This window comes from Typha latifolia, chromosome 12 (genome assembly GCF_019914945.1).
Source record: "Typha latifolia isolate L0001 chromosome 12, TyphaL0001v2, whole genome shotgun sequence".
In the NCBI taxonomy this organism is placed as follows: Eukaryota; Viridiplantae; Streptophyta; class Magnoliopsida; order Poales; family Typhaceae; genus Typha; species Typha latifolia.
The window spans coordinates 691,877-719,805 of NC_133097.1; the positions used below are offsets into that span (position 1 = coordinate 691,877).

Sequence of the window (27,929 nt, forward strand, 5' to 3'; positions counted from 1 at the left end):
TGGCACAAAATTTACCAGACATATTTATTCATTATGTTTTCTAGAAAATGATTAGAAAATGAACAGTTGATATGAGATTTATAAATAAATAAATAACTTGCTTATATGCATGAATAGCATGCTCGCTGAGACTACATAAATGTGCAATAATACATGGCTCACAACAAAGAAGAAGCTCAGCTTTGTTCCTTGACACAAATGAACTAGAATTCTCGCATTCTTCCCCAGTAAAAGGAGGATTATTCTTTCTGGCAGCAGAAGCAAGTCCAAATGCCACAGAACAATGGTACCTAGTCTTCCTCTTCATAAAGCAATACAAAAGAAAATGGTGCAAACTTGTATCCATCACCCTCATAGAACTTGTTCTGGAACTCCACCCAGTGAAGCCTCAAGGCATGTAAGAATGCACTTAAAGTTTCCATCACAAGCAAGACACCAATAGTGGCAGAGATGAATACGACTAAGCCAATGATGAGAATGAAGATATTATTGTACCTGATGAAATACCAGTTATTCACTTCAAATAAGAAGAAAAGAATACTAGATGGAAGAATAATAACTATAGGAAATGAATCAAATAAAGGAAACTCACCCCCAAGCAAGTAGGAGGACTTTCTCGTAAAAAACACTGGACAACTCCGAATGGGCAAGACTGCAGGCAGCACATCAAATATGTTGTTAATTACTGTTGGTGTAAGATCATGGAGGAAAGTAGTAATAAGATAACAATACGGAATAAAAGGAACATGAAGTCCATATGGATACTAAACTAAGCTGCTGCTTTCATATGCAGATAGCAGATTGTCTACTTTACCGTGTTCTTTCTCTAGTACAGCCTAGTGACTTCAATCTTGCATAGTAAGCCGGTGAATTTTTCCTAAATATATAGCAGATACTGAAAAAAAAGGAAATCTCAAGAACAATTTGATCACTTTGATACCTTAGAGCCCATAAACGAAGATATGACGCAGTATTTGAGACAGCTTCAAGGACAAATTCGATTGTATGTATCAATTGGTGCACAAAAACTTCAGTAAAGTCAAACTCCTCATGCTCATGAGAATTGTGATCATGGTCCACCTCAAGTGATTCTTCTGTTCTCTGAAGCATGGTATATGATTCCCCTTGATGCCTCTGATTTAACAATCATAAAGACTAATCAGCAGGATTTAAGAACCTAGTCACTCAAGAACAAAAAGGCAATCTGAACAAATAATTACCTCCTGATGTTGCTTCTTCAAAAGCAATGGCTTCGGAATTAACATCCAGGGCACAGAAATAAGAGCCAGAAGAAGTAGCACAAGCTAACCACATGATGATAAGCATGTTAGTGTAAAAATGAACAGAACAATCTAATAGAGATGCATATAAAATTATAACAAACCTGCAGTGTTTTCTGTCCAGGAAATAGCTGGTTCTCACGAAGATCATCTGTTGGACTGAGGAACATATATATCATTACATGGTATAAATCTGCTTTTGACCCAGTGCACCATTTTACAATGATGAGAAGTGACAGATAACCGAATAGACTGTTCAAGTAGATTAACTGAGGAACAAACTGATACCTGTGACAGAACAGCTGAAGCCATTAACTATATACTTATACGTTCATTACTGAATATAAACTTATATTTAAGTTAAGAAAGGTTAAACCAAAACGGACTAGCATTCTAAACGATGCCCTCAGAGGATTACTATAATCTGAGCATTCAAGATGATTAAACAAAATATTAACGCTTTCAAGTTCTAATGATTATATGATCCATACAGATAGCTTTCTAAGACCCCTTCATGATAGATTTAGTTGTTTAGGTGATAATAATGCATCCAGAGTTATATTCAAGTCTTGACTGAAAGAAGTAGATTGTCTTTGACAATTTCAATTGTCCTCTCAGCAACTAGTAGAAGCACATAAGAAACAATACACAAAGTAGCAGATTATAAGTCATAATACTGAACCTAACATCAAATTTATAGAAACTAAATAAGTACAGCAAGTATAGGGAGTGTGTTCATGTGGGAGGAGAGAAAAAAAGGAGAAACCAGACCTTATTAAATCTATAACAATTGGAACCAAAAAAATTTCACAATAGGTAGCATTTTCAAAATTGGATGAATATGATCCATTAGATTAGATGCTATCCATATCCACAGCCATACTCTGAGACAAACAAAGTAAGGAGAAGGATATCAGATCCGCAGTGAGCACTAAATCGAGCAGTGAATCATCAGTATGGAAACTAAAAATGGAAATTAGATTATTGCAATTACCAAATATTAATGCTATTCCTGAAGAATTTTGCATTAAAATAACTCAATAGAATGCCCAGATTCATTTGAGCTACCCCAATGAGGATAGACATCTTCATCTTCAATGAGTTGAGAAATGGCAGCTCACTACGGCTACCATGCCACTCAGGATCCACACCAAATGGGTAAGTACGCCTCACCTTAATCAAACCCTCTGTAGTAGAATCTCTATGAGAAAGACAAAGGAAAACAAAAATCATAACCTACAAAATAATCAGAAAAAAAATATCTTTCTAAACAGACTTGCACTTACCTGCAAGAAGGATCACGACAGGCATAGGCTGATTTACCGAAAAGCTCAAATGGGACTGAGAAGAACTCATTGTAGATTAATCCAGTATAAATCGAAAAAAGTCCCATCATCATAATCACATAACGCCCACCAAACATCATTTCCATGATATCTCCAAGCTTCTGTGAATCCCAAACAAATTTAATAATCATTAAATTATTATAGCAGTCATATAAACTAGTAAATGAACAATATTTAGGGAGAAAAGAAAAGAAAATTTTAATGAGCTTGGAATTGTTCAGGAAATCATAGAGTTTATCAATCAAGACTTCAAGAAAAAACAAAGAAACAAGAACAGCTACAACTATCATGATGATTATTGCATTAGTTAAAAAGCACTTGGACAACTGTGTTCATCATCATATTATAAGAGGAATTTGAGCACATATTAATTTATTCACTCAATGAAGAGAAACAAGATTACTCCACAACTAGCGAAAATTCTAGTTTTTGTCCACAATAATCTCTGTCTTTTCTTTAGAAGACCAACATAGTATATGGAGGGGAGACCAAAATGTGGGATGTTGGAGGAGATTCATTTAATTCTAACCTCACATTTGATGAACCTGCTTTGGAGTCCATCATATTCACTTATGAAGATAATGAGGAGAATAACTTAGATGGAGATGAATGATTAATGTCATTGCCAATTACACTACTGACTTATGGCTACTCTTGTTTTGATGTTATGAAAATTGTGAAATGTTGATCAGTTGATGTAAACTTTATTATTTGGTAGATGTACTTTATAAACTTTAATGCCATGACCCTACGAGTTGCTCATATTGAATACAATGATATCTACTATTTTTATTTTGGTGCATTGTTGAATGTTGATGCATTCGTTGTCTAATTGTCTTTAATATTTACTACTCTCATTTTTACTATTATATGCTTATGTAGATGATAGATATTATTTGTACATTGTCAATAGAATATGAATTTCTTTTTTGCACATATACAAGTATAGGTTGTCATTAGAATATAATTGTTTATATAATTTATTTATTGTTGTATCCGAGACGTACTGTATTATGATTTTTGAGAATTTGCCATATCCCATATCTGTATCCTGTATCCGGTTCCGTGCTTCATTGGTAGTTACAACTGGTACTGATATTTATCATTCTTTTCTAGTGACCGATGTTGATAATGATATCGATATTTAGAGCCTTGGTGGCAATAGATTACATAGAGGTTGAACTACGTGCAAGATATACATCTTAACATGTCACTTATTGGACACTTATTTTGAACACAACTCAAAACCAAGTAAGTGGGCTAGTTTCTGATTATCAAATCCAGCAATGAAATCCAAACCTAATTGATACGATTCGGAAATCACCGATGACGTCTCGAATATGGATACACTTTAGGGGTGTCTTTTATTCTTGTTTTAGTGTTTATTTCACTCTGATACGATCTCCCCTTTAGGATAAGGTTCGATCTCTCCCGATTTCCAAATCTGGACAGAATCTGATACGGAACTTCAGAAATAGATCTCGAAAGATACCGTCATCAGATCGACGTGAGAATTTAATATGTTGTAGCCCCGGAAAAGAGCTTTCCAATAAATAAAGTTTCAGGCAAATCAGATGTAGGGATCTCGAGATATCGTCCAATTAGTGGATGAACGTCAGGGGGTCTGTCTTAGGATCCGTGGATGGAGGCACGAGATCCTAGATGATGGTGGATGGTGGTGGACCGACGTTAATGGGGTGGCACCGGTGAATAAGTGGTGGTGAAAGGATTATAAGTGATGGAAGGATTATGGCAAGTGTTGGATAGATTGAAAGAAGGGGAAGAGTGGGCCGCCCCTAAGGGACTAGGGTGATTGGCCGGTCGAGAGAGGTTAGAAGCGGTGTCGCCGGGGATCGAGAGAACGGGAGCGAAGAAGATGAAAGAGACAAAGCAAAAACTCAATTCATCAATAATGATTCTATGGTTGTCATCCACACTTTTAGAGACTAACCAAACAATTCAAAAAATGACGATTATTAATCCTAAAATAGTAGATTTTCGCCGATCGCGTTCGAACGCACCTGATCGCGTTCGAATGCACATTTTGCGTTTTTTGTATTTGCGAACCTGATGCAGGCGTTCACAAGCGCGTTTGAATATACTCCATCTGCGTTCGAACGCACATTTCACATTCTCTATTTTTGTGAACCTGATACAGGCGTTTACAAGCGCGTTCAAACGCACTCCATCTGCGTTCGAACGCAACATACAAAAATAAGAATAAAAGATACCCATAAAGTGTATCCATGCTCGAGACGTCATTAGTGAAGTCCGAATTGTATCACTAACAGTATAGTTTATTGCATATGACTTATTACATATGAATAAAAGTTTCCTACCAAATAATTTTTCCACTTCAAGGAAAAGATATAACCAAAAATTTTAACATTCAACAATGCAGATAATGTAGTATGATTAAGTACAGAAGGCCATGAATCCCAATTGCATCCTCTTAAGTAGTCCACTTTTATTGTGGTAGCAAGAACTGAGAAACTAGAAGCTAATAGACTTTCTCCCATTCATGGTGGAAAATAGTAAAGGGGTATAGAGCACCCTGCATTTTAGGCAATAAAAGAAAAAGGCAAGAATCGGAACAAGAGGTCTAAATGGCAGTGTGTAAACGATAATAAATGCAAAGTACAAAATGTTATTTATAAATTTTCCTAAACTAAATTGTCTATATGTTTGAGCACAACAGTAGAAAAAGAATTGCACTTTTTCAAATTTTAAAATTTTATGTTTGCACATTATGTAGGGAATAGAATTCACCTAATTTTGAATAAGCACTCATGCATATTACACATAGATAAGAAGTTACAAACAATATTTAGGGATGCAATTGAAGCTAAAAGGCATATGAAATCAAGTCAGTGATTTGCTTAATTTTTGAATTGCAAGTGCAAAGCAAATGGTCTAGATAAGTGTGTCTTCTGATTCCTCAGCTGAATTTATATGTATAATTGACATTTGAAAAGCCCAAGGAATTGAACAATTGAAGTATTCAGAAGTCAGTGATTTGTTTAACTTTTGAATTGCAAGTGCAAAGCAAATGGTCTAGATAAGTGTCTTCTGAGTTCTCCTTAGCTGAATTTATATGTATAATTGACATTTGAAAAGCCCAAGGAATTGAACAATTGAAGTATTCAGAAGTCAAAAGAATAATGAAAGAACTTAAAAGAGCTGACCTGTGAAGAAAGTTTCTTTTCCCGGAATATGAGATACAATGTTGCCAATAATAAGCAAAGGCCATGGCCCCAATCTCCAAACATGACAGCAAATAGGAATGGAAACGTAACAATGGTGTATACACCAGGGTTTGCTTCTTGATACTTAGCAACCCTGCAGTTTTCATAGAATTTGCTATTACTATAAATCCTTCATATAGGCAACATCCGAGATAGAATATCTTTTCATCATATTAAAAAGTCAGAATTGCTTATATATCAGCAGCTACTAGTTTTATTGGAGGGTCAGTGTGTACATTTATAACATAAAGTTGCTTCAAGATCCTCCTCAAGACAAACAAAAAAAAAAAAAAAATATGGATGCTCCAAAGTAGTGTGTCTACATAATGGCAGATAAGCAAAAGCAACGATGGCCGTGCCACAGGCACAGACCGTGCCGACCAACACTTATCGGCCATGTTGTAAGAGGAGGGAAAAAAAAAGAGATGCCCACCTTCGCCTTTGCCTCCGCCGTCGCCGATCGCCTTCGCCGTCGCTGTCGCTGTCGCCCGAGCACTTTGAGTGCCCTAGCCCGAGGGAGGAGAGACCAAGAGAGAGAGAGAGAGAGATAGAAGTTATCGGTTAAAACATATGGAGCCATTTTTTTTTCAATTTTTCCTATTTTCATCAGTTATTATTAAATCAACTGATCAATTGATCATTTAGAAGGCTTAGATGAAATTAATGATAATGAGACTAGAGATGATAATGATGATGATGATGGTGATAATAACGAGACTCAGTCTGGTAGCGGTGATAATAGAGATGAAACATGCTTCCCTATTACACAACCTTTTCAAAGGTATTATTTTTACAGAGGACTTGAATTTGTAGATAACAGGACATTAGTTGAAGTGTACCCATAGGATGATATGAGTTCATCATAATTACCATCATATTAACCACACCCACCAGAGTCAGAACACCATTATTATACTCTATATCTACAATTTGTATATACTTATGGTGTGTCTATGCTTATCCCGGTGCCGTTTATTCCCATGCATGTTCAACATTCATATCATATCATAGGAAAATTATAAAATTTCTATTTATATGAAGACTATGTGAGATGTTACAACGAACAATACTATCAGTGAATGAGTTTTGAATAATATTGACAGTATTTAATACAACATTCTCATGTTATTCTTGTGCTGACAAATGAAGTATTTGATTCTCCTCATCATTTTACATTCAACTAGATATTAATTTTAATTATTAAATTATTATCGATTAATATTATGTTCAATCATTAATATTAGTTTTAATGAATGTCTTCAATCCTAGTATGTGTTGAATAATATTTATATTTAACTGTTGCTTTATCTTTAATAAAATATGTTATTTATAAAATAATCTAAAGATAAAATATTATACTGTAGGTTTTAAACTTTTAATACATATATTTAAACCAAAAATTAAAAATTGACATATCAAAGACCAAAATACATCTTTAAATATCCTAAAAAATTTATTAAAAATATTTTAAATGCGTGCCAGTGGCACACACAACGGTGTGCCACTGGCACGGTGGGGTGTGCCACTAGCACGGCCATCGTTGGTTGATAATTTGGCATAACATACTCAAAAAGAAAACATCTTCTCTATCCTATGGTGCATTAAAGTTTAACCTAAAAAATCAAATTAAATACATCATTTTGAAGATTTGCTTCTCAAGGTTTGACAAATATTGACGTTGGCAAAAGAAAGCATTATGAAATAAGTGCTAAATCAAAAAGAAATAATTACTGCAAGAAAGAGAAGATTCCATTGAATATGTTTCATTTGATCGAACATATCATTGGGAAATCATCCATGATTTATTTCAATGCATTTATTGGATTCATAAGAGGCGCTCAATGCCTATACTTAATGCTGACATCATAGAAATAGAAGACAACTTACTATTTCCTCAAATTGTTTTATTTTTCCTCAATTAACCAGATATCCATCTCAAATTTTAACTTGTACCGCATTCATGAAGTTATTCCTGGACAGACTAACCATCAGAAGTAGACATAACAACTAATACGAATAAATGGAACACAATTTCAGGTCATAAGCGCTTATAGCTTTTGTATTTACTATGCTTAGGAACCTAATCCAATACTTCTAAGCAAAGATACATCGTAATTTGTTCTCTCACTGAGAATTTTCTGCATTCTAAAGTGCTATCACAGCACTAATGCAGACATTCTAGCCTTTTCCAACAGAATGACATTTAAAATATTTATCCTTTCCTAATCACTTGAAGCTGACAACAATGTCTGTGGCATCAAATATCAAGCCCTTATTAGTCTTTAAACACCTCACAAATATCGAAACTTTGAAACCTGTGAATCTAATCACTTGTATTCTAAAACATAGGTTGAGTAAATGTTTCCTTGAGCTATGATTCTTCAGTACCCCAGAATTATTGGTACCTATTCACAGAAAACAGCCGAATAATGCCAATAATAGTATAATATTATTGATTCTGTAATACTATCCAAACAAGATCTGCAATTTCAGATGTTTGCTTGGAAATGTGCAGGAACTAACCCATAAGCATCAACAATTTCCTGAAAAGCGGAAGTGAATTTATTTGTCCGGAAATATGTAGGAGGAGATTCTTTCATGTGAAGAACCTGAAATATTGAGCCAACTTGGGAGTTACTGGCATAGGTAGCGCGCTGCAATGCATTTTGAATCTGCAGAAGTGCATGCAGAGAGATACTAATAAGCCCATACAAAAACAACATGAACATGAAGGTCTGCGGCAAAATAATACCAGAGACATTAGGATTACAAGGGCATTGAGGTACCTGGCCTGTTGCAAAAATAGGGCTCCAGCCCTCGGCAACTAAGCATTTCTTTGTCACATCAAGGCTCAGCATGTTTAAAGTGTGATAAACAGACTTCTCTCTCCTTACCTGTAATAATTAAAATTTAGATACAAATGGAACTAAAGAACTATCCAAGATGCCTATCACTAAATATTAGTACCAAATGATTTGGGTTTCAACTAGCAAAATAAAAAATTGAACCACAAGCCAAGTCACATGAAATAAGATAGAGGGAAAATGTAGGAGTAATTTTATGAACATGAAAAAGAATAAATATGTAATAACTTACCGAGTGATTCCATTGCTCAAACTGATGGCCAATATTTTTAAGTATGTTGTCACGATGAAGCAATCCAACATCAATTGTAGACTTCAGCTCTGAGATCTTTCCTTTGGCCTGAACTTTAACAGACACACAAGTCCATTAGTTCATATTACAATATTATCAGCAAGCAACAATAAGAAACATAGAGAATGCTTCCACTATGTCTGAATGCCTGATCACAAAACATTATGTAACATTATTTTGTTGGCAATAAAGTGAACAAAACTTTATATCAATTGTGTAGATTGTGTAAAGAGCATGATATAGAGTTGATTTCAAGCCGACGTTCGAACGGCCTTTAAGGCGTTCGAACGCATCAGCCCAAGGATAGAAGCCCACTTAAGGCGTACAAAAGGTCCCCTGGGCATTTGAACGCATATGACTGAGAACAGTTGATCACTTTAGGCATTCAAATGGCCCCTATAGGCATTTGAATGCATGAGCTTGAGAACAGACAGCCTCCTTAGGAGTTCGAACGACCCCACGGGCGTCCGAATGCGCCTCACGAGAGCAAATAGAAGGCTTTAGGCGTTCTAATGGCCCAAAGTGCATTCGAATGCAAATGCCCGAGCGCACAAGACACCTTAAGGCATTTGACCGAACTTGCGGGTGTTCAAACAGCCTAGTCTGTATAGTCCAACTTGTTATGTGGCGTTTGAACGGGATTTCGTACCTTCAAATAGCCCTATGGAAATGACTTATCCTAGACTAACTTGAATTAAGTTCCTCATCTAATACAAACCTATATAAGTCCTTGAACCCTAGAAGAGAGGAACTTGATTAAAGAACGAAGATTGAAGCCCTAGTGGAGAATTTGCTGAGAGTTCTTCATTGATCAAACAAGATAAAAGATTTGAGCGCTTAAAGATGCTTCTTGATCGTTTCATCATCATTTGTTGATACAACTTATTGTCTCGAGGATCACTAAGACAAGTCATTCAATCTCAAGCAAGGTTCGTCGGATTGGCCGATCCTGATTAGACCCGATCCCGATCTAGATTTGATCCCAACCAAATGACTAGAATCGGTCGGTTTTGATTAAACCGAGCTAGATCCATTATGTCCCCAAGCTTTTCTCTCTCTCTCTTTACTCTTTTCTACTCACGCTCTCTCTCTTTCACTCCTTTCTCCTTTTCTTCTCACTCTCACTTTCTAACGGAGAGATCTAGCTCCAACAAACTCTGACGAACTCTGGCAACGCAAATCTCATTCCAGCGAACTCTAACAAACTATGATTCATCAAGTATTCATTGTTTGAAACTATCACATGATTCATATGCTGGTTATTATCCTCTTTCGTATCCTCAGTATTCTTAGACAATAAAATCTATTTGATATGAATGATATGATGCAATTACTTTTTAGAGCATTAGACCCTAGATATTATTAGTTTTAAATTTATGGTGATTATGATGACGACAACCACAGAGATTTACGAGAGCCAGCTCATCGAGTTTTGAACTTTGAGTAAGTTAGTACTTTTGTTAAAGTTTTAAGGCTCATATGTGAAAAATTATTATTTTATTATTTCTTTGTCATGTTTTCTAAATTTTTCAAAAAATTTCTGCATTTTTAAATAATATATTAAATTTTACATAATTAAAAAGTCTGATTCAATCCGGGCAACCGATACGGCCAATTCAACCGATATGTCTCGTTTTTCCGGAAGGCCGATCTTGATCCCCATTTTTCAAACTTTGATCTCGAGGGTCAAAAAGATTGATACAATCAATTACATGAAGCAATTCATCGTAGGTTTTAGCGAATAAGAGGTCTTCAAGATATAGTGCGGGATTCAACGAGTAATATGTAAGCAATTCTCGTATTGGCTTTTTATTAATAGTTGTTTTGATCCTAGTGAAAAAGACACATGGTTTTTACTCTAGTTTGGGGTTTTCTACATAAATCTCGTATGTTTGCATTGCTTACTATTTATCGATCATTATTTGCTATTAAGTCTTCAAGTAGGAGGTTGTATAGTTCTTATTAGGGTTTGTCTTAGATTTTTCAATTGGTATCAGAGCGAGTCTTCCTTACTTTAGAAAGAGATCTTTTGGTATATGGATTTTCATAGGGAAGAGTAATCTATGGCTAGACTTCCCTTGCTCGATGGATCTAATTATTTAATGTAATTTTTAGTGGTGTCTCTCCTAATGAATTTCACAAAAATTTCAATTGTAAAGTTGCTAAGAAAGGTTGGGATATTCTTGAGACTATACATGAGAATACTCCTACTGTCAAATTATCTAAACTTCAGAGGCTTACGACTAAATTTAAAACCCTGCGTATGGATGATAATGAGTCTTTCGATGATTTTTATGCCAAACTTAGCGATATTGTTAACTCTAGTTTTAACCTAGGTGAGAAGATTCTTGAAAATCGTATTGCTAGAAAATTTCTTAGATCTTTATCTGAGAGATTTCAATCTAAAGTTACTGCTATTGAAGAAAGTAAAGATGATGATATTAGAGTTGAACAACTAGTTGGGAATCTTCAAACTTTCGAAGCCACTCTTTGTTTTGAATTTTGTGCAAAAGGTTGAGGATGACAGCAATGATGAAAGTGATCTTGATTCTGAGATGATAGCCTCTTTGTTAAGAAGTTTAGAAAATTCTTTAAGAAACCAAAGAATGTTTCAACTAAGATCAATAAGTCTAAGCCTCTTGACAAGAACAAAGGGCCTAGTCCTAGTGGTGGTATCCAACGTTACAAATGTAAAGGATTTGGACATATTTGTAACGCCCCCGCCCGACACTGGCACGTGCATGCCCACACGCCCACATGGCACGCGCGGCACACGCGACAAGTCGGGCGGGACCTATCACGCACAGATACTCTCCTGTGCACATATAATCATGACATCATCAAATAAAACTTGTTAACCTATCCATGATTATATAATCCATCATCAAATAAATCATACTATTAACCAAATAAACCTGTTAACATATGAATATCCCAATCCACAATAATATAATTAAACTACTACATAATCTGGTAGGACCTACACAAGCCACAACAAACCATCAAGATACAACTAAAACAACTAATATAAGAGTACACTATGATTCGACCTGTATTATCCAAATCATTGTCTAATATAAAAAAGTACAAATATCAAATACTGGTACAACTCAATATCTGGTTAAAGTATCATCTATACTGTCTCGCATCTATAGCTCACCTCATCATCGCTCTAAAATATCTTCTCAAGATATCTCAAGTCGCTATCACATACTACATATCTGAGAGGGTTAGAAAAAAAATAAAGAGTCATGAGCTAAAGGCTCAGTGAATAGACCTTACCCCCCGAATCAGTGAAGCCAAACAGAAAATAAATCAAGTACTGGATAATATAAATCAGAAAGAGTATCATGTCATGAATGAATATATAAATGTATTCTCAATAATACATAAATAAAAAGTAGATAACATGTCATAATTGATAAAAGTATATAATCATCGACAATAAGTAAACAAATCTCCATGTCATACCATCATCATAACTTTCTCTTAAATGACACATGATGCATACCGACTATGACCATGCGATGATATCAAATGCAACCATATGATGTATATTGACCACTCGATAATTAGGTAATCAGATGATAATGAAATCATATGCATTTCTCAATATCTCAGTCATTAATGTCATCTCTATATGTCATCATCATACTAGACCACTGTGCACAGTCAACACCTAGTACCCGGTCTCAACATCTTGTCTAAAGGCTCAAAGTATACTCTGCCACCCGCAAGAGTATCTCAAATATAACCATACCCCGCCACCCACAAGGGTATCAACATCATCCAGACCGGGCACCCTTCTAGCTGATAGAAACCTCGTGAGGATAACTCGCCACATATGCCCTAGCGAATGGCATGTATCTGAATGTCTGCTGCGCACACAGACTAACGAACTCGGACGTAAGGCCAACAGGATCGCGACTATGTCGAGCGATCAATCATCTCCAGGCACGCCCTAACCCTCGCGCCCACTCGGGTATTCTCACACTTTCTATTAACTATCCAATCAATCACATTTCATGCTTTCCTTCTAAATAACAGATCATATGCATATATCTTGTACAATAACAAGTCAACGCATAACAGGAATTTAGGTAGAATAGGAATCAAGAGAAAAAAAAATGCAATGTAGTCTCCAACCATGTATCTAACACATGCATACCCCTCCCCCCCCCCGCTCGTCTATCACATACACACTCATGCTAGAGATCATCTCAGTACACAATCATAACAGTGGAATCATCTCTAATCATCTCTATATATCACCAATGTACTCATATCTCAGATCAGTCTAATTAAATGTATGATAAAATATGCTCGCCTGAAATCATCTCTAGATAAAGTCATATATAATCATCGGAGGCCAAAACATGCATGTACATAATATTTAATATATCCTAATTTGAGAAAGGCGTTTAGGGGATAAAACTACTCATAGTTTGATCAGAAGACCCAATACACATATCCCTCACATCCACCGATCAATCATCACAAATCACTAGCAAAGTCCACAGGGGTCTCAAATAAGGGGTTGGGATCTGAAAATGTTTAAGTAATATAAGGTTAGTTATTTATCCAATTAGGATCCGTTTGTATAACATATGATGATTTATTAGGTTTAAAATTTCTTCTTTTATTATTATTAAATAATTTGATCTATATCATATATTTAATTATAATAATATTAGTATGTTATTATTCTAATTGTAGATTTATTTATAAAACCATAGTTTGCTAATTATATATTAAGTATATAATAGTCAATCTCTTTTGATAAAGAAAAACGTAAAAGAGCTCCATGTACAATAATATAATTTAAGATACAAGCACCTATATTATATAATATTACATAATTATACTTTAATTACTTTGTCACTACTACCCTTACTAAACAAATTAACAGTTGCATATAAAATAGTCTTTACTTAATCATGTAATATAAACATTAAGTAAGCCTACTATTATATTACATGCATAATAATGTATAAGTTGTACACATATATATATATATACCTAATTATAAAGACGTATTAATCTTATAAAATATATGAAGTTAAAAATATATTTATGTACAAATATTTATAATTATAATTAACTAAAATTACACTAATTACACTTACCATGTTATTAAATATATTTTTATTTTTGACAAATTAAACTAAAAATCTAATTTAGATTAACTAAATAACATAAGTACTTTACACGTGTTTTATTACCAGAGAAGGTAAAACGAACAGAGGAAAAAGAAGTAGAGGAAAGGAGGAAGAAGAAGAAGAAGAAAAAGGAGAAGACGAGAAGGGAAGGGAGGGAGGCTCACCTCGGCCGTAGCGGCGGCGGCAACGGCGACGACGGCGACAACGGCAAGCCGGCGTCGATAAGCGAAGGAGAGAAAAAGAGAGAGAGAGAGAGAGAGAGAGAGAGAGAGGTGATTGCGAGAGAGAGAACGAGTCTTTAGAGAGAGAGAGAGCTTTAGAGAGAGACGGTGAAGGTGGTATTGCGGCGGCGACGGTAGCGACGGCGACGGTAGGCCGGCGTCGGCAAGAAAATGTGTGTGTGAGAGAGAGAGGGAGAGAGAGAGAGAATATGTGAGAGAAAGAGAGAGGCGGTGGGGATGTCGGCGCTGCAGCTGCAGCACCGGTAGGCCCACCGGAGCTAGCTGGCCCGGTCATGTCGTGTCGTGCCATGCATAAGGCCATGTCGTGCCATGCATAAATCTTTTTTCATGTTGGGTTATTACAATATTCCTCAAGAATGTCCAAACAGGTTGAAAAGAAAAGGGAAAGCAATGAAAGTCAATTGGGATGATTCAAATGAGTCAGGTGGCAGTGATTCTAAATCTAATCATGAAAATTTGTAGCATTTACTGCATCAATTGTTTCATCTAACTATTTTCGTGACAATTTGAGCACATATGAGGAGGAAGACCATAATGAAGACGTGAATATTCAAAAGGCATATGATAAACTGTACCACGAGTCATACGAACTCAAGAAGAACTACATCAAAACTTCTAGCAAACTAAAGCTCTCATAATCAAAAAAAGAAAAATTATAGGTTCAATTGAATAAAGCTTTAAAAAATTTGAAGTTAGAAGAAGACAAAAAAGAGCTTAATAACCTTCCTGAGAAGTCTAAATCTTAAACCGAAAGACTTATTAAAGAAGTTACCTTCTTAAAAGGAAAAACCAAGCTGAACGAGATCTTGAATGCTCAAATTACTGCAAAAGGGAAGTACAGTCTCGGGTATACAGAAAATTCGAATAATCCTAAGACAGGTTTTGTTTTTATAGGCACTCAAGAGAGTTCAAGCAAAAAATATGTACCCATGACTTGTAGTATTCCATGAAATCCAAAGGATATGAAAGCTACATCTTAGGTAAACGAGAAAAAAATACCTTCAAATTTAGAAACTATACTCAGGTGAGGAGATCAAAATTTATACCTATTTGTCATTATTGCGGTGTTTTAGGCCATATAAGACCTAATTGCTATGCTTTTAAGAATTCAAAGATTAATAAAATAGTTGTGAAAACTAGACAGCTATGGAGAAGGAAAAATGATCTTAAGTGCCATATTGTGCATATTCTCCTAAACTTTGAACTCTGACATGTGATACTTAGATAATGGATGCTTTAAACATATGTCTAGTGAGAAATTCTTGTTTTAATCTCTTGAAAATTTCAAGGGTTGTTGAGTGACTTTTGATGAAGGTAGCACTACTACGGTTGTAGGAAGAGGTGTTGTGATCACTCCTAGCTTATTGAGATTAAAAAATATTCTATATGTTGAGGGTTTAAAAACAAATCTTTTGGCTCCTATTTGCTTTGAGTTCGGAGGAACTTGGTTCAGTAACCAAACATCAAATTATATTTTTTTTCTAATCTAGTTTAGTATCCACTTCATAAATAAATACTAATATCATTTCAAATTGACTCAAATTTTGCCCTTGACATATAAGCCCGCAAATGGCTATTATAAACACTATATAAGCCAACAAATATCCACTTAAGCAAATACATATTATAATATACGACAATGTTATTATATTATATTATTAATAATAATATAATATACGAATATTATATAATATTTATGTATTATAATAATATTACAATATAATATAGAAATATTATAATATTTATAATATTTATAATATTTATGTATTATAATTTAATAATATAATAAAATATTATTATATATTATAACACCATTCGAGATCGGCCGAAACTGGAAACCATGATAGTTACATCCTATATAAGTAAATCCCTGCAGATCTTTGAAAAGAATGGAAGAACTAAAAAGGAGCTAAAGATCAACAATGAAGCATGTGAAAACTTGAAAGAATTACTACAGATAATCATTTGACTTGGATCACAAAGTTATGCTATTCAACCACAAGTTCTGTGTAAGTTTAGAAAGTTCTGAAGCTTATTCATTAACAGTACAAATCATCAAACAAGTGTTTGAAGGGAGGAAGGTCAAAAATGCAAGAAAGCGCAAGCACAAACCTCCTCAATCATCTGTATCTGTTTTCCAATGTCTTCTGTGAATGGATAACGGTTTGCTCCAAAAGCTTCGCAGATCTTTAAAATCTTGGTCTTTGCTCTTTCTCCCGAGTAGAAGACAACAAAAACATTTTTGGCAACCTAGAATGTTAAAGCCAAGCAATGGGCATGATGAAATATAATGTAAAGCAAATTGAGATTTACCACCTATCCTTATTGCAAGAACAATAAAATAAATTTGTAAAAACAACCAAAAAACAATCATATAACAAAGGCAAACACCAAGTTAAGGTCACTAAGCCAGACAGGTTATGCAGGATTGCCAAGTATATTTTAATAGGTTTCAGCTAGAATTTATTCTCTGTGTCCTAGTCCACACAAGCGCCACATATGCACAAACAAATACAACAGATGCTTAAACCTGGCAATTCAATTGATTGGGTCAAAGAGTAATACTAATCCTTGAACACTAAAAATTGATTATTTAGGAGAAAGATTGGGACACAACATATATAATTCATCACAAAGTTTATAAGGCAAGAACCTTTTCTCCAGATATGGGTTCTGTGACTAGGTCATCAATTGGTACTTGTCTAAGGAATATGTTGCCCCTAGTAGCACGAAATAGAATCCGTTCAAAAGCCAATGACTTATCTTTCGGCACAAGGCCACTGACAAAGCCAAGCTTGACTTGCTTTGATGGATCCATTAGCATTTCCTGAAAACAGAAACAAAACAAAACAACAACAAAAAAAAGAAGCAAATTTTCAGATGAAAATAAAAATTAATAAATAAGAAAGACTAAATGTTGTCCCCTATACTACCTGCTCCAGTAACAAAGGGCTCTCAAGAAAACCATCACCAGTTTGATGTGCTTCTAGTTCTCTTTGTTGATCTGTAGCACTACTTTGAGCTGAGTAGAAAAATTCACCAGCCTGAAAACCAAAGCAGGTCAGGGTCAGAAGTCAGAACAATATACAGATGAGAACTATGGGTAAGATTTTTCATTTCTATAAGCGTCCTACTATTGGAAACAGGCTTCCTCTTCTAGTGGTCCACTGTGCTCATTTTTTGTAACAGTGGTGTCAGAGAGCATCAAGGAGATGATGAATGGCTTATGCAAGTAAATAGAAAGAATAATTGACTTTAGGTACTTCTTTTTCTTTACTTTAAATAAGATGAAATATTCTTACTTTGATTCCACTCTGTTAATTGCTCCCTGGTTAAATTTAATCCAAGGTGTTTCTAGTGATTAAATAGATGATAGAGGGATTGTGTCAAAGAGACTGAAAAGGTAGGGTGTAAGGTGTAAAAGGTAAAAACACAATTGGTGTTAAAAAAAAATCCCTAACTAGGATAAGTTTAGATATGGTAAAGTGAGTTTTCCTTTATTCCAATTTCTTGATTAATGATTAATGATGCACATACAAGCTTTAGGGGAAAAAATAATTTAAAGTCCAATCAAAGACAAGCAATTATTATCATGACAGAAGTTTCTTAGTAATAGAAGCAATTTGACATTTACTTGCAAAGCTAAAGAGATTACAAGCACTAGGACATTTGCTCACATAAGCACACCATTATGTTCAAACTATAGCATACAATAAAAAAATTAGCATTTACTAAAGATACTCCAATATACGGATTATTTGTGTTAAGATAACGCATACCTTTTGTAGAACAAGCATATATTCCAATAGCTCGTTATAAGTACGTTGCAACTTTTCACTATTTGCATTAATTTCAATTAGCTCAGCTTCTAGTTCTCCAAGTTTTATCTGGTACACACAGAGGTCCAGATAAGGACTATTAATTTATATACTTTGCCTATTTATTCAATAACTGGCATACCTCTAAGTCATCGAGATCAATATAAACTGGTGTCGTAGGCATTGGAGAAGGTGAAATATATGCCTTTGTCATTTGTTCTCGAAAAAACCTTAGCTTGCGAGCCATCTCACCACATCTTTTGATCTGCAAACAATTTCATTAACATTGCAAATGTTATTATCAACTTTTAATTAAATAACCACTCATCGTGAGTCAGACTGTAGGACAAATTTCCCAAAGACTACTGTTTAGCCAATGAAAATAGGGGATGATATGATTGCCGTTCCACCAATAGAAAATCCATGATATCTTGTATTGCATGATCAATATGTACCTGAATCATGAGGCATGCCCTTTATCTAACAGGTCAGTGAAGATTGAAAACCACATTAAATGAAGTTCTTGACTAATTCCCCTATTGAGAGGTCAGCTCCATGACTAGAAGACTCAAACCAATGACCACTTGGGTACAAGAGGTAACCTTTCTCATCACACTAAGCCCTCAACTAGTCAATTGCAATGGATAGAATTTAATGTTTTTATTAAAGCCAATCTTGTTCCTTTTAAACAAGGCATATGAAAGATGGCACGTGTTTTTTTTTCCAGTGTTTTGGTAAACCTATTTATACTAAGATATAACATGAGACCAACAAATTAATTTGCAAATCTCGCTATCAAACTGTTTGTTCCAATTTCGATCAGATTTAGTGGTGTGGCACTTACAACTGGATGTATAAAGTCCAAATTGATGCATAAAGTTAGTTGTCGGTGTTCAAGCATGACAACCAATAAAATGTCGAGGTAAACCATAATAGATGGGATTTGATGATCAAATGCGGCTTGTGTGTTGAGAGATCTTTACTTCTTAGTTCAAAATTTGAAATTATTAAAGATGTTGGTTGAGCATACAATTACATTGTTGCACAATTGTGAAAGTTTAGATGATATAAGAAAGCATTTAAATTTTGCAACTAAAAAACTATGTATGTTTGTTCCCTATCAAGGACGGCCATGCCGCGTCACTTGCTGACCATGCCAAGAGAAAAACGGCTCCATTACCGGCCCAAAGGGAGGGAGAGAGGAGAGGGAGACTTGTTGTGCCCCTTCACCATCACCGCTGCTTGCTTGCTGCCGCTCCCACCTTTGCCCTCAGTTCACTTCATCGTGCCCTAGTCGAGAGGAAGAGAACGGGAGGAAGAAGATGACCCATAACGGGACATATAAAAACTTATGTTAGCGAATCTAACTTAAGGTAGGCGAGAGGGACGACGAGAGCGGTGGCAAAACATGGCGATGGCAACACGACAAGTCTCTTCCTCTCCTCTTATTATCTTTTTCTATCCCTCTAGGCCAATGATGGAGACGTTTCTTGGGGTGCCATGTGGCACCCCTTGTACCTCATGTCAGTATTATGTCAGCACGGCCATCATTCCCTATAGGTAATCCCATTGAGATACATAGCAACAGATTACAGGTTTACAAGACAACATCAAAGAACAAGCAGAAAATATAACAACAATTTAGAAATTTATGCCAATGCTTAAGAGATATAGGATATACCTGGTTAGCATATGTCCGTTGGAAGGGACTTTTATCTGCATTAAGCTGAAAGCATCATATGTTAGTACTGATAAACATTTCAATCTGTACCAAGAAAAAGATTAAAACAAAAGGCATAGGAAAAAAAAATCTCTCAACATCTTGTCAATCTTTCACCAAACTCTGCTACAGTTCAAGTACAATCTAATCCATGACCCCAAATATAGACTACAAAGATAAAAATAAGAAACTCTCACTAAACTGTCACATCATGAATGATTCATCAAATCTAAAGAGTTAAAAATTAGATAAAGGCCTTATAACTAATGTAAAATGGTTTCCTCATCAATGAATTTGGAAAAAGGCAAAGCTTGACCTTACCAATTCAGCATATGCCTAAGACTATCGACTTTGTATTATTATCACAAATACATTTCTGCTAAATCAGAGCTTCACAATAACTTAAGGAAAAAAAATACTAAGAAGTCTGTGTCTATCCCTATATTTCCAACTGTATGCAGAGTGCGTCTAGGTCAACTTCATTGTCATAGATTCCATAATTTCAGAATAAACATTTTCATATTTAACCTTTAGCACTAAGAGACAAGAAATGATAACATAAGCCTAATGAGTTAGTGTAGACTGTATACCCTTCTAGGCACAATATTTCTTTTGGATCATTGTTGGCGGAAATTAAGATTCTTCACCGTGGGGCTCTGTCAAAAATCCATAGATTTTTGCTATATAATCCAAGTTTAAGGTGAAAGTTCCAACAAGTGATCAATCAGCAATAATGAGCAAGTAGCTAATATTTCAAAAAGATAATAAATACATGAACAACAACCATTGAGAATAACTGACAGTATCATCATGGAAACTGTTGATAAACAGTAGTTCATTTTTTCGAGTCAGCAATATATCATACTCGCAATTATGCAACTAGTCATGCAATTAACATCATCTAATGGGTACTTGGCAGCCAGCTTTAATTTCTCAAATTCAAACCACAAAACCCAAGTAAAAAATAATTCAAAAAGAGAATATGCTTTTTCCTTGCCCAAAGAAAAAATAAACTTAAAGAAGGAATTGCAAAAACTTGCACAAATAGAATTTTACTGAACGGTCAAGATCAGTCAATCCCAACAATCGAGCTAAACTATGTATACAATACAAGACAGCCTAGTATTGCAAGAATGAGAAAATTTCTGATGTAATTCAACATTCATAGGTCAAAAGAGATTTCTAGGCCACTATACACATCAGAGGTTGCATCTATAATTCATCAAGGTTGCATACTAAAGTAACTGTATTGAAACAAATCCCATATAATTCACAAACCTAAGAGTTTGATCAATCACAAAAATCAAGCTAAAGAATATGTATCATAAGGCATATCATTTTTGGACCATGAAGGAAGAAAAGTTCCCCAGTCATCTGGTAATGCCTCAACCACATGTAGCTAACAAATTTCTGACTAGTGGGGGATCAAAAGAGAACTCAAAAATAACATTGGAGGTTGCATACCACTACCAATCAAGGTTACAGTAGCTTACCGATACGACATTAAAACTACTTTTCTATCTGTCTCCCAACATTATTGAGGCAGCCAACAATGATAGGAATTACTCAGATGAATAGGGTTCAAAGACAACATAAAACACGAACCAACATTGTGGTGTTTTTCATGGGATAGAGTATAAGACCAGATCTGGAAAGAAAAAGAACAGCTTTGATCATCTAATGCACAAGTTTTATGGAAGTTATGTGCTTTAGAAACACAAGTTCATCTTGTCAAGTTAAAACCCTCATAGCAGCAGTTGTTTAATTCCATGTGACCAACAGAGTAAAATTAGAGACCAATACATGGCCAAAATTAGAGACCAGTAAAATCGATCCTTAGCCTCGGCATGTTGGACAGACATGTTCCCTCAAGCCAAGGTTCTCCATCTTCCTGCCATCAATAGCGACCAAAACTCCTTCTCCTTCTATTGTCGCCTAAGCATGCATTTGAGGAAGTTCAGGTTTTGAGCACTGGTGGGTACGCTCAGGTCGCTTCTTGAGTTTCTGTAGATCAGAGTGGCACTGCCTCTACGACTCCTCCACCCTATCAGATTGTCTTGCTGATCTAGCAAAAAGAATGAAAAGTTGGGCGCCTGTTTGAATGGGCACAACTTGAGGAAAGAAATCCAGGCTATTGAAGCTAAGCTGCACAACATCCAATCAGGCTATGGTGCAAATGTTGACTGGGACAAGGAAAGATACCTTTAGGAGCCTCCATGATGAGCTCCAAATAAAAGGCGAGATCTATTGGAAGCAGCGGTCGAGGATTAACTGGCTTTGGTGGGGAGATCGCAACAGTAGATTCTTCCATTCAACAGCATCCTCTCACAAAAAACAAGGAACACCATCAACGGTCTCAAACTAGACTAGGATGAATGAACCTATGATGATAGACATATAAGACAAGAATTTGTTAATCATTTTAGAACCGTCTTTCGCTCATCTGAGCCTCCTCCAATCATAGCTCTACACTAGGACATTCTCCAAGTTGTTCCAAAAGTCCCGGCTGAGGCCGCGGAAGAACTTTGCAATACTCCAAACGAAGAGGAGATCCACAGAGTGATAAAGAGTCTCAATCTGAACAAAGCGCCGGGCCTCAACGGTCTAACCGCAAAGTTCTTTCACCTTTTCTGAGATGATAACAAAGATGGGCTGTGTCTCTCTATCCAAAACTTCTTCAATGCGAAGACAATGGACAAGGCAGTAAATAGAGCTACGATTGTCCTGGTACTGAAATGTGCCGCCCCTAACACAGTCAATGATTTAGACTGATCAGCGTCTACAACATCCAATACAAAATCATCGCCAAGCTATTGGCATTGCGCATGATGCCACTCTTATCCAATGTTATACCTGAGGAATAAAGTGCCTTTGTGCTGGGGAGGAATATCACTGACAACTAGATCTTGGCCAAGGAAATCACTCACTACCTCAAGGTTTCAGAAAATTGCAAAGGTGCTTTCCTTCTAAAAGCCGACCTCTCGAAAGCTTTTGATAGGATGGAATGGTCTCTCGTCCTAGACTGCCTTCGGCTCCATAGCTTCCCCGAAGTCTTCGTCCAACTGATCAAGGAATGCATCACTACTTCTACGTTAGCCATGGAGGTGAATGGATGTTCTAACGGTTTCTTCAAACTGCCAAGAGGGCAGACAGGGATGCCATTTATCACCTTACCTCTGTATCCTTGGAGCCAACATTCTCTCTCAGTTATTCAAAAATGCAGCCACCAGCAGAAATCTTCAAGGCATCAAACTAGCTCTCCAGAGCCCAACTTTCACCCACCTACTATTTGTGGATGATCTCAACTCTGGAGCAGCATCAGCGAAAGAAGCTGATAGCATAAGCACCGGTCAAGAGATCAACCTAAGCAAATCTGTCATACACTTCAGCAAACTCACTAACCTGGCTAACATTTCGGCGGTTAGGTCCATCCTCGACACCAAGAACCTCGACAACGGGGACCTATACCTTGGCAACCCTCTCCTCATGTCTGGGAGAAGAGTGCAGAATTTCCATTTCCTCATTAACAACTGCAGAAAAAGCTTTCTCTCTAGAAAGGTAAGCTTCTCTCGCAGGTGGGCCGGCTGGTCTAAATCAAAGCTGCCTTAAGCTCAATCCCAATCTATTTCATGGCCATGTCTCTTCTCCCGGCCCGAGTGCTCAACAACATTGCCTCGATCACGAGACTTTTGGTGGGGAGCTAAGGATAGGGTGTGGAAGATGCATCTTTGTAGTTGGCAGACCCTTTGCAAACCGTTATCACAAGGCGGCCTTGATCTTAAGCACCCCTAAGTTCATAAACGAAGCCCTCATTCTCAAGCTAATATGGCATCTGGTAAGCAAACCTAGTTCCAACTGAGCTATGGTGTTAAAGGCTCTTGCTTGCCAAAGCAAGAGCCACTAGGACATGGGGTGTTGTTCTAAAATTAAAAGACTCATTCTCGAGTAACTATAAGGTGGTTATCAGCAATGGGGCATCCACATATATCAAGGATGATCCTTGGTTGCCACCTGTAATGCCCCTGCCCGACATAAGCATGTGCACGCCCACGCGCCCACACGACACGCGCGGCGCACATGACAGGACTGGCGGGGCCCGTCATGCATAGATACACTCCTATGCACATATAATCATGACATCATCAAATAATACCTGCTAACATATTCATACTCACATAATTCAATACCAAATGAATCATATTATTAACCAAATAAATCTGTTAACATATAAATATCCATGTCCACAATAATATACACTAGACCACTACCTAATCTGGCAAGACCCACATAGACCACAACAAATTATCAAGATATAACTAGACAACTAATGCACGAGTGCACTATAATCTGACATGTACTATACAAATTATCATCTGATACAATAAAGAACAAATATAACAAACAACGATACAACTCAATATCTGGTTAAACTAGCTTCTATACCACCTCACGTCTATAGCTCACCTCATCTTTACTCTAAAATATCTCATCAGGATATCTCAAGTCGGTATCACGTATCATAATATCTGTGGGGGTTAGAAAAGAAATAAAGAATTATGAGTAAAAGGCTCAGTGAATAGATCTTACCCCGAATTAGTGATGCTAAATAGAGAGTAAATCATGTACTAGATAATATGAATGAGAAAGCAGCATGATGCCATGTATGAGCATGTATATATATATCATCAATGATATATATAGGAATGAAATCAATTCTCATAAATGAGCATATTATATTCTCAACCAAAAATATATCACATGATGAAATTACTATATAACATCACCGAATATAACAACATATCATGTATAACAATCATGATCCAATAATACTAGTCACATCAATGATGATGCATGATGCATGTCATCCACTAGGTAATCGTATATGTCAGAGGTAGATATAATCCACATATCTCTCACTATCATAATCATCCGTCTCAACTCTGAATATCATTCACCATGCTGGACTATGGTATCCGGCCCCAAACTCGATACTCATCATGCCACAAGCTCAGAGCACACCCTATCATATGCTAAGAGTATCTCTGTAAATAAATCATACCCTGCTATACGCTAAGAGTATCTCTGTAGATAAATCATACCCTACCATACGCTAAAGGTATCTCAGAAGAAAGTAATCATACCCTGCCATATGCTAAGGGTATATTAATGATAGTTGTACCCTGTCATACGCTAAGAGTACAACCATCAGACATCACCATACTTTGTCATACGCTAAGAGTATGTCCAGTACCAGTCCAGACCAAATACCATTCTAGCCATCATATCATATTATATCACATCATATACACATGTACTTTTATGATTTCCTATACATGATAAATTATATGCATATATTCAGAATCATGCAAAATGCTCAACATTTCGCAACTCCATCTATCCGTTAGAGCATCTCCAAAGGAGGGCTCTATATTTGGAGCCTAGTCCATATTTATTAAAAAATTAATATAATATATATATTTAAATTCTTAAATCACTTAATAGGTTCTCTTAATTTTATTATTTTTTAATAAAAAATATATGGTTAGAAAACTTTCATCGAGATCTTTAAAATAAGACTAATATTTAATAGTTTTAGATATAATTTTAAATTATTAATTTTTTAATTAAAATCATTAAAATTATATTACACGAAATAAATATCGAAATAAGAATTATACAAAATAAACATCAAAATAAGCATTACACGTCATTATTAAAAATACCAAAATTATATTAAAGTAATATAAGCAAAAAATTAATATTTAATAATAGAAACAATAAGTATTAATAGTCTGTGGTAAGTCAAAAATAATTTAAAATATTAAAATTACTCAAAAATAATTTAATAGTAGACTCATCTTAAAGATCTCGATGAGATCTTTTCAATGGTATCATTTTTGTTAAAAACTGATTAATAAAACTAATTATATACTCAGTTTAACTAATTAGATTATTTAATAAAAGATACAGATAAAATTAAAATGAAACTTTTAAAAGACAAAATTAAAGTTTCAAAAAGTCAAATATTATTTGGAGTCAGGCTCCAAATTTTTGAATGGGGCTCCAAATTTGGAGCCCCCCTTAGTTGGCTCCAAATTTAAAGCCCCATTGGAGCCCTATTGGAGCTTTATCGAGCTCCAAATTTAGAGTTTTAGAGCCCGGAGCATCTCCTAGGGAGAGCTCTATATTTGGAGCTAACAGCCCGAAGCACTCTAATGCACCGGATTCTATATTTATTATTAACATATATATATTATATTTTAAATAACTTAATAGATCCTCATAATGTTATTATTTTTAATAAAAAATATAGTTAGAAAAATCTCATCGATATCTTTATAATAAGACTGATATTCAAAGTTTTAGAAATAATTTTAGATTGCTATTTTTTTAATCAAATGCATCGAGATTATATTACACGAAATAAAAATAAAAAATTTAAAATAACTTAAAATAGTTTAATATTAGACTCATTTTAAGGTTTCAATGAGACCTTTCCAATAATAATATTTTTGTTAAGAATTGATTAGTAAAAATAATTATATATTCAGTTTAACTAAAAAGATTATTTAATAAAGGATAAAGATGGAATTTAAATTTATGAATTAAGTTTTTTTAGGGCAAAACTGGAATTTAGAAATCTGAATAGTATTGGAGCTCCAAATTTGGGTCACGAGTTAAGAATTCGACTGATAGATAGTGATGAAAACGGATTGGATACGGATCAGATAGTGCTCAACCCATATCCGGATCCATATTTTTACTTCGGATACGGATTTGGATACGAATATTGGATACGAATATTGGACGGATAGCAAAATTTAAAACCATATCCTAACTAAACGAATACGTATAATTTTCGAATAGAGAATCGAATCTTAATCGGATATTGATTGAATTTAAAAGAATTATAATATTTTATTTAGATATAATTAACACAAAAATATTAAGAGTTTTACAACAAATAAATTTTTTGTATGTCAAATATGTAAAATTAGATAAATTAATCTCTATAAATAATATATAATATATTATTAGTAATAATATTAATATTTACTATTTAAGTAAGCAAACTAAAAACTGTAAATCATTCAAAAAAATATGCGGGTAAACGGATATCGGATATCCGTATCCGAATCCGAAAAATATATCCGACTCGTATCCGAATCCGTATCCGAATTTTTTTCAAAAACTATATCTGTACCCGAATCCGTATCGATAGAAATTTTCTATTCGAATCGGGTTGGATAGCGGGTCGGATCGGAGTTAATCCAACCCAACCCGTTTTCACCCCTACTGATAGACGCTTCTTGTACTTAGATTATCTTTATGGGTCCCCTTGCCTCGCGCCTCATCCTACTCGTCGAGATCACCACAAATCAACGCTCAATACGCCATAATCTCCACAAAATCCAAAACCCCTCTGTCTTACCTCATTTTTCAAACAAAAACAGTAAGCAGATCAATCTTTAGATGAGGAAACAGAAAAGGGAAGAAGCAAACTGGTGTTCAAACATACGTCTTTGAATTGGAGGAGGCCGAGATCGCCGAGGTAGGACAGGGTGACGTGTGCGGACTCGATTGGGATAATGATCTGCACCAGCTGCATCGGCTCCGATCGCATCATATCCGTCGGAGGGCAGCACCCGCCCCGAGGTGGATTCAAGACGTCGTAATCCCCCATTTCTCTCTTCTTCTTCTCCGATCGATTCCTTTCTCTCTCTCCCCCTCTTCTTGATATCTTCCCAATTTAGGGCAAAAGGACGAGAAGGATGTACGTTCTACTGGATCCCGTCACCGATCGGTCGGACGGGATCGCTCGCCGCTTCACCTCTCCCTCGCCTTCCCTACCCCTTCTTCTTACTTCTTAGCAATAGATTAGAAAAAGTAACGACCGACGACTCCTTTTTGGGCAGAATTTTTTTAAAAACAAATAACGGAAAAATGCTACGTCACGAAGAGT

The 27,929-nt window shown here is 35.6% G+C and overlaps 1 protein-coding gene across 8 annotated transcripts; it reads right to left on the minus strand.

The window, feature by feature from the left end:
- LOC140799382 (V-type proton ATPase subunit a3-like) lies at positions 1 to 27,860 on the minus strand. 8 transcript variants are annotated; one of them, XM_073153706.1, is made up of 19 exons: positions 27,486 to 27,613; positions 24,431 to 24,492; positions 19,928 to 19,972; positions 18,389 to 18,511; positions 18,208 to 18,315; positions 17,362 to 17,472; positions 17,082 to 17,255; positions 16,541 to 16,678; positions 8,968 to 9,075; positions 8,658 to 8,765; positions 8,395 to 8,543; positions 5,812 to 5,965; positions 2,567 to 2,727; positions 2,275 to 2,481; positions 1,385 to 1,568; positions 1,221 to 1,304; positions 941 to 1,134; positions 593 to 652; positions 1 to 495 (listed from the first exon to the last, which is right to left on the minus strand). In XM_073153706.1, the coding sequence occupies exons 4-19, from the start codon at positions 18,491 to 18,493 to the stop codon at positions 291 to 293; spliced, it is 2,250 nt and encodes a 749-aa protein (XP_073009807.1). In that variant the 5' UTR covers positions 18,494 to 18,511; positions 19,928 to 19,972; positions 24,431 to 24,492; positions 27,486 to 27,613; the 3' UTR covers positions 1 to 290. The 8 variants fall into 8 exon arrangements, with proteins under 8 accessions (XP_073009807.1, XP_073009805.1, XP_073009803.1 ...); XM_073153704.1 differs by lacking the exons at positions 24,431 to 24,492; positions 27,486 to 27,613 and adding exons at positions 21,788 to 22,026; positions 22,169 to 24,136; XM_073153702.1 differs by lacking the exons at positions 24,431 to 24,492; positions 27,486 to 27,613 and adding exons at positions 21,788 to 22,031; positions 22,169 to 24,136.
- Positions 27,861 to 27,929: the final 69 nt, after the last annotated feature.

Bases quoted from the DNA above. Each gene is read 5' to 3' on its own strand.
- LOC140799382 (XM_073153700.1), bottom strand. From the start codon at position 27,650: ATGGGGGATTACGACGTCTTGAATCCACCTCGGGGCGGGTGCTGCCCT. The intron at 8,766-8,967 runs GTAAGTTATTAC...TAATTATTACAG, and splicing joins TTGAGCAATGGAATCACTCG to GTAAGGAGAGAGAAGTCTGT. The intron at 1,305-1,384 runs GTTTGTTATAAT...TCATGTGGTTAG, and splicing joins CTGGACAGAAAACACTGCAG to CTTGTGCTACTTCTTCTGGC.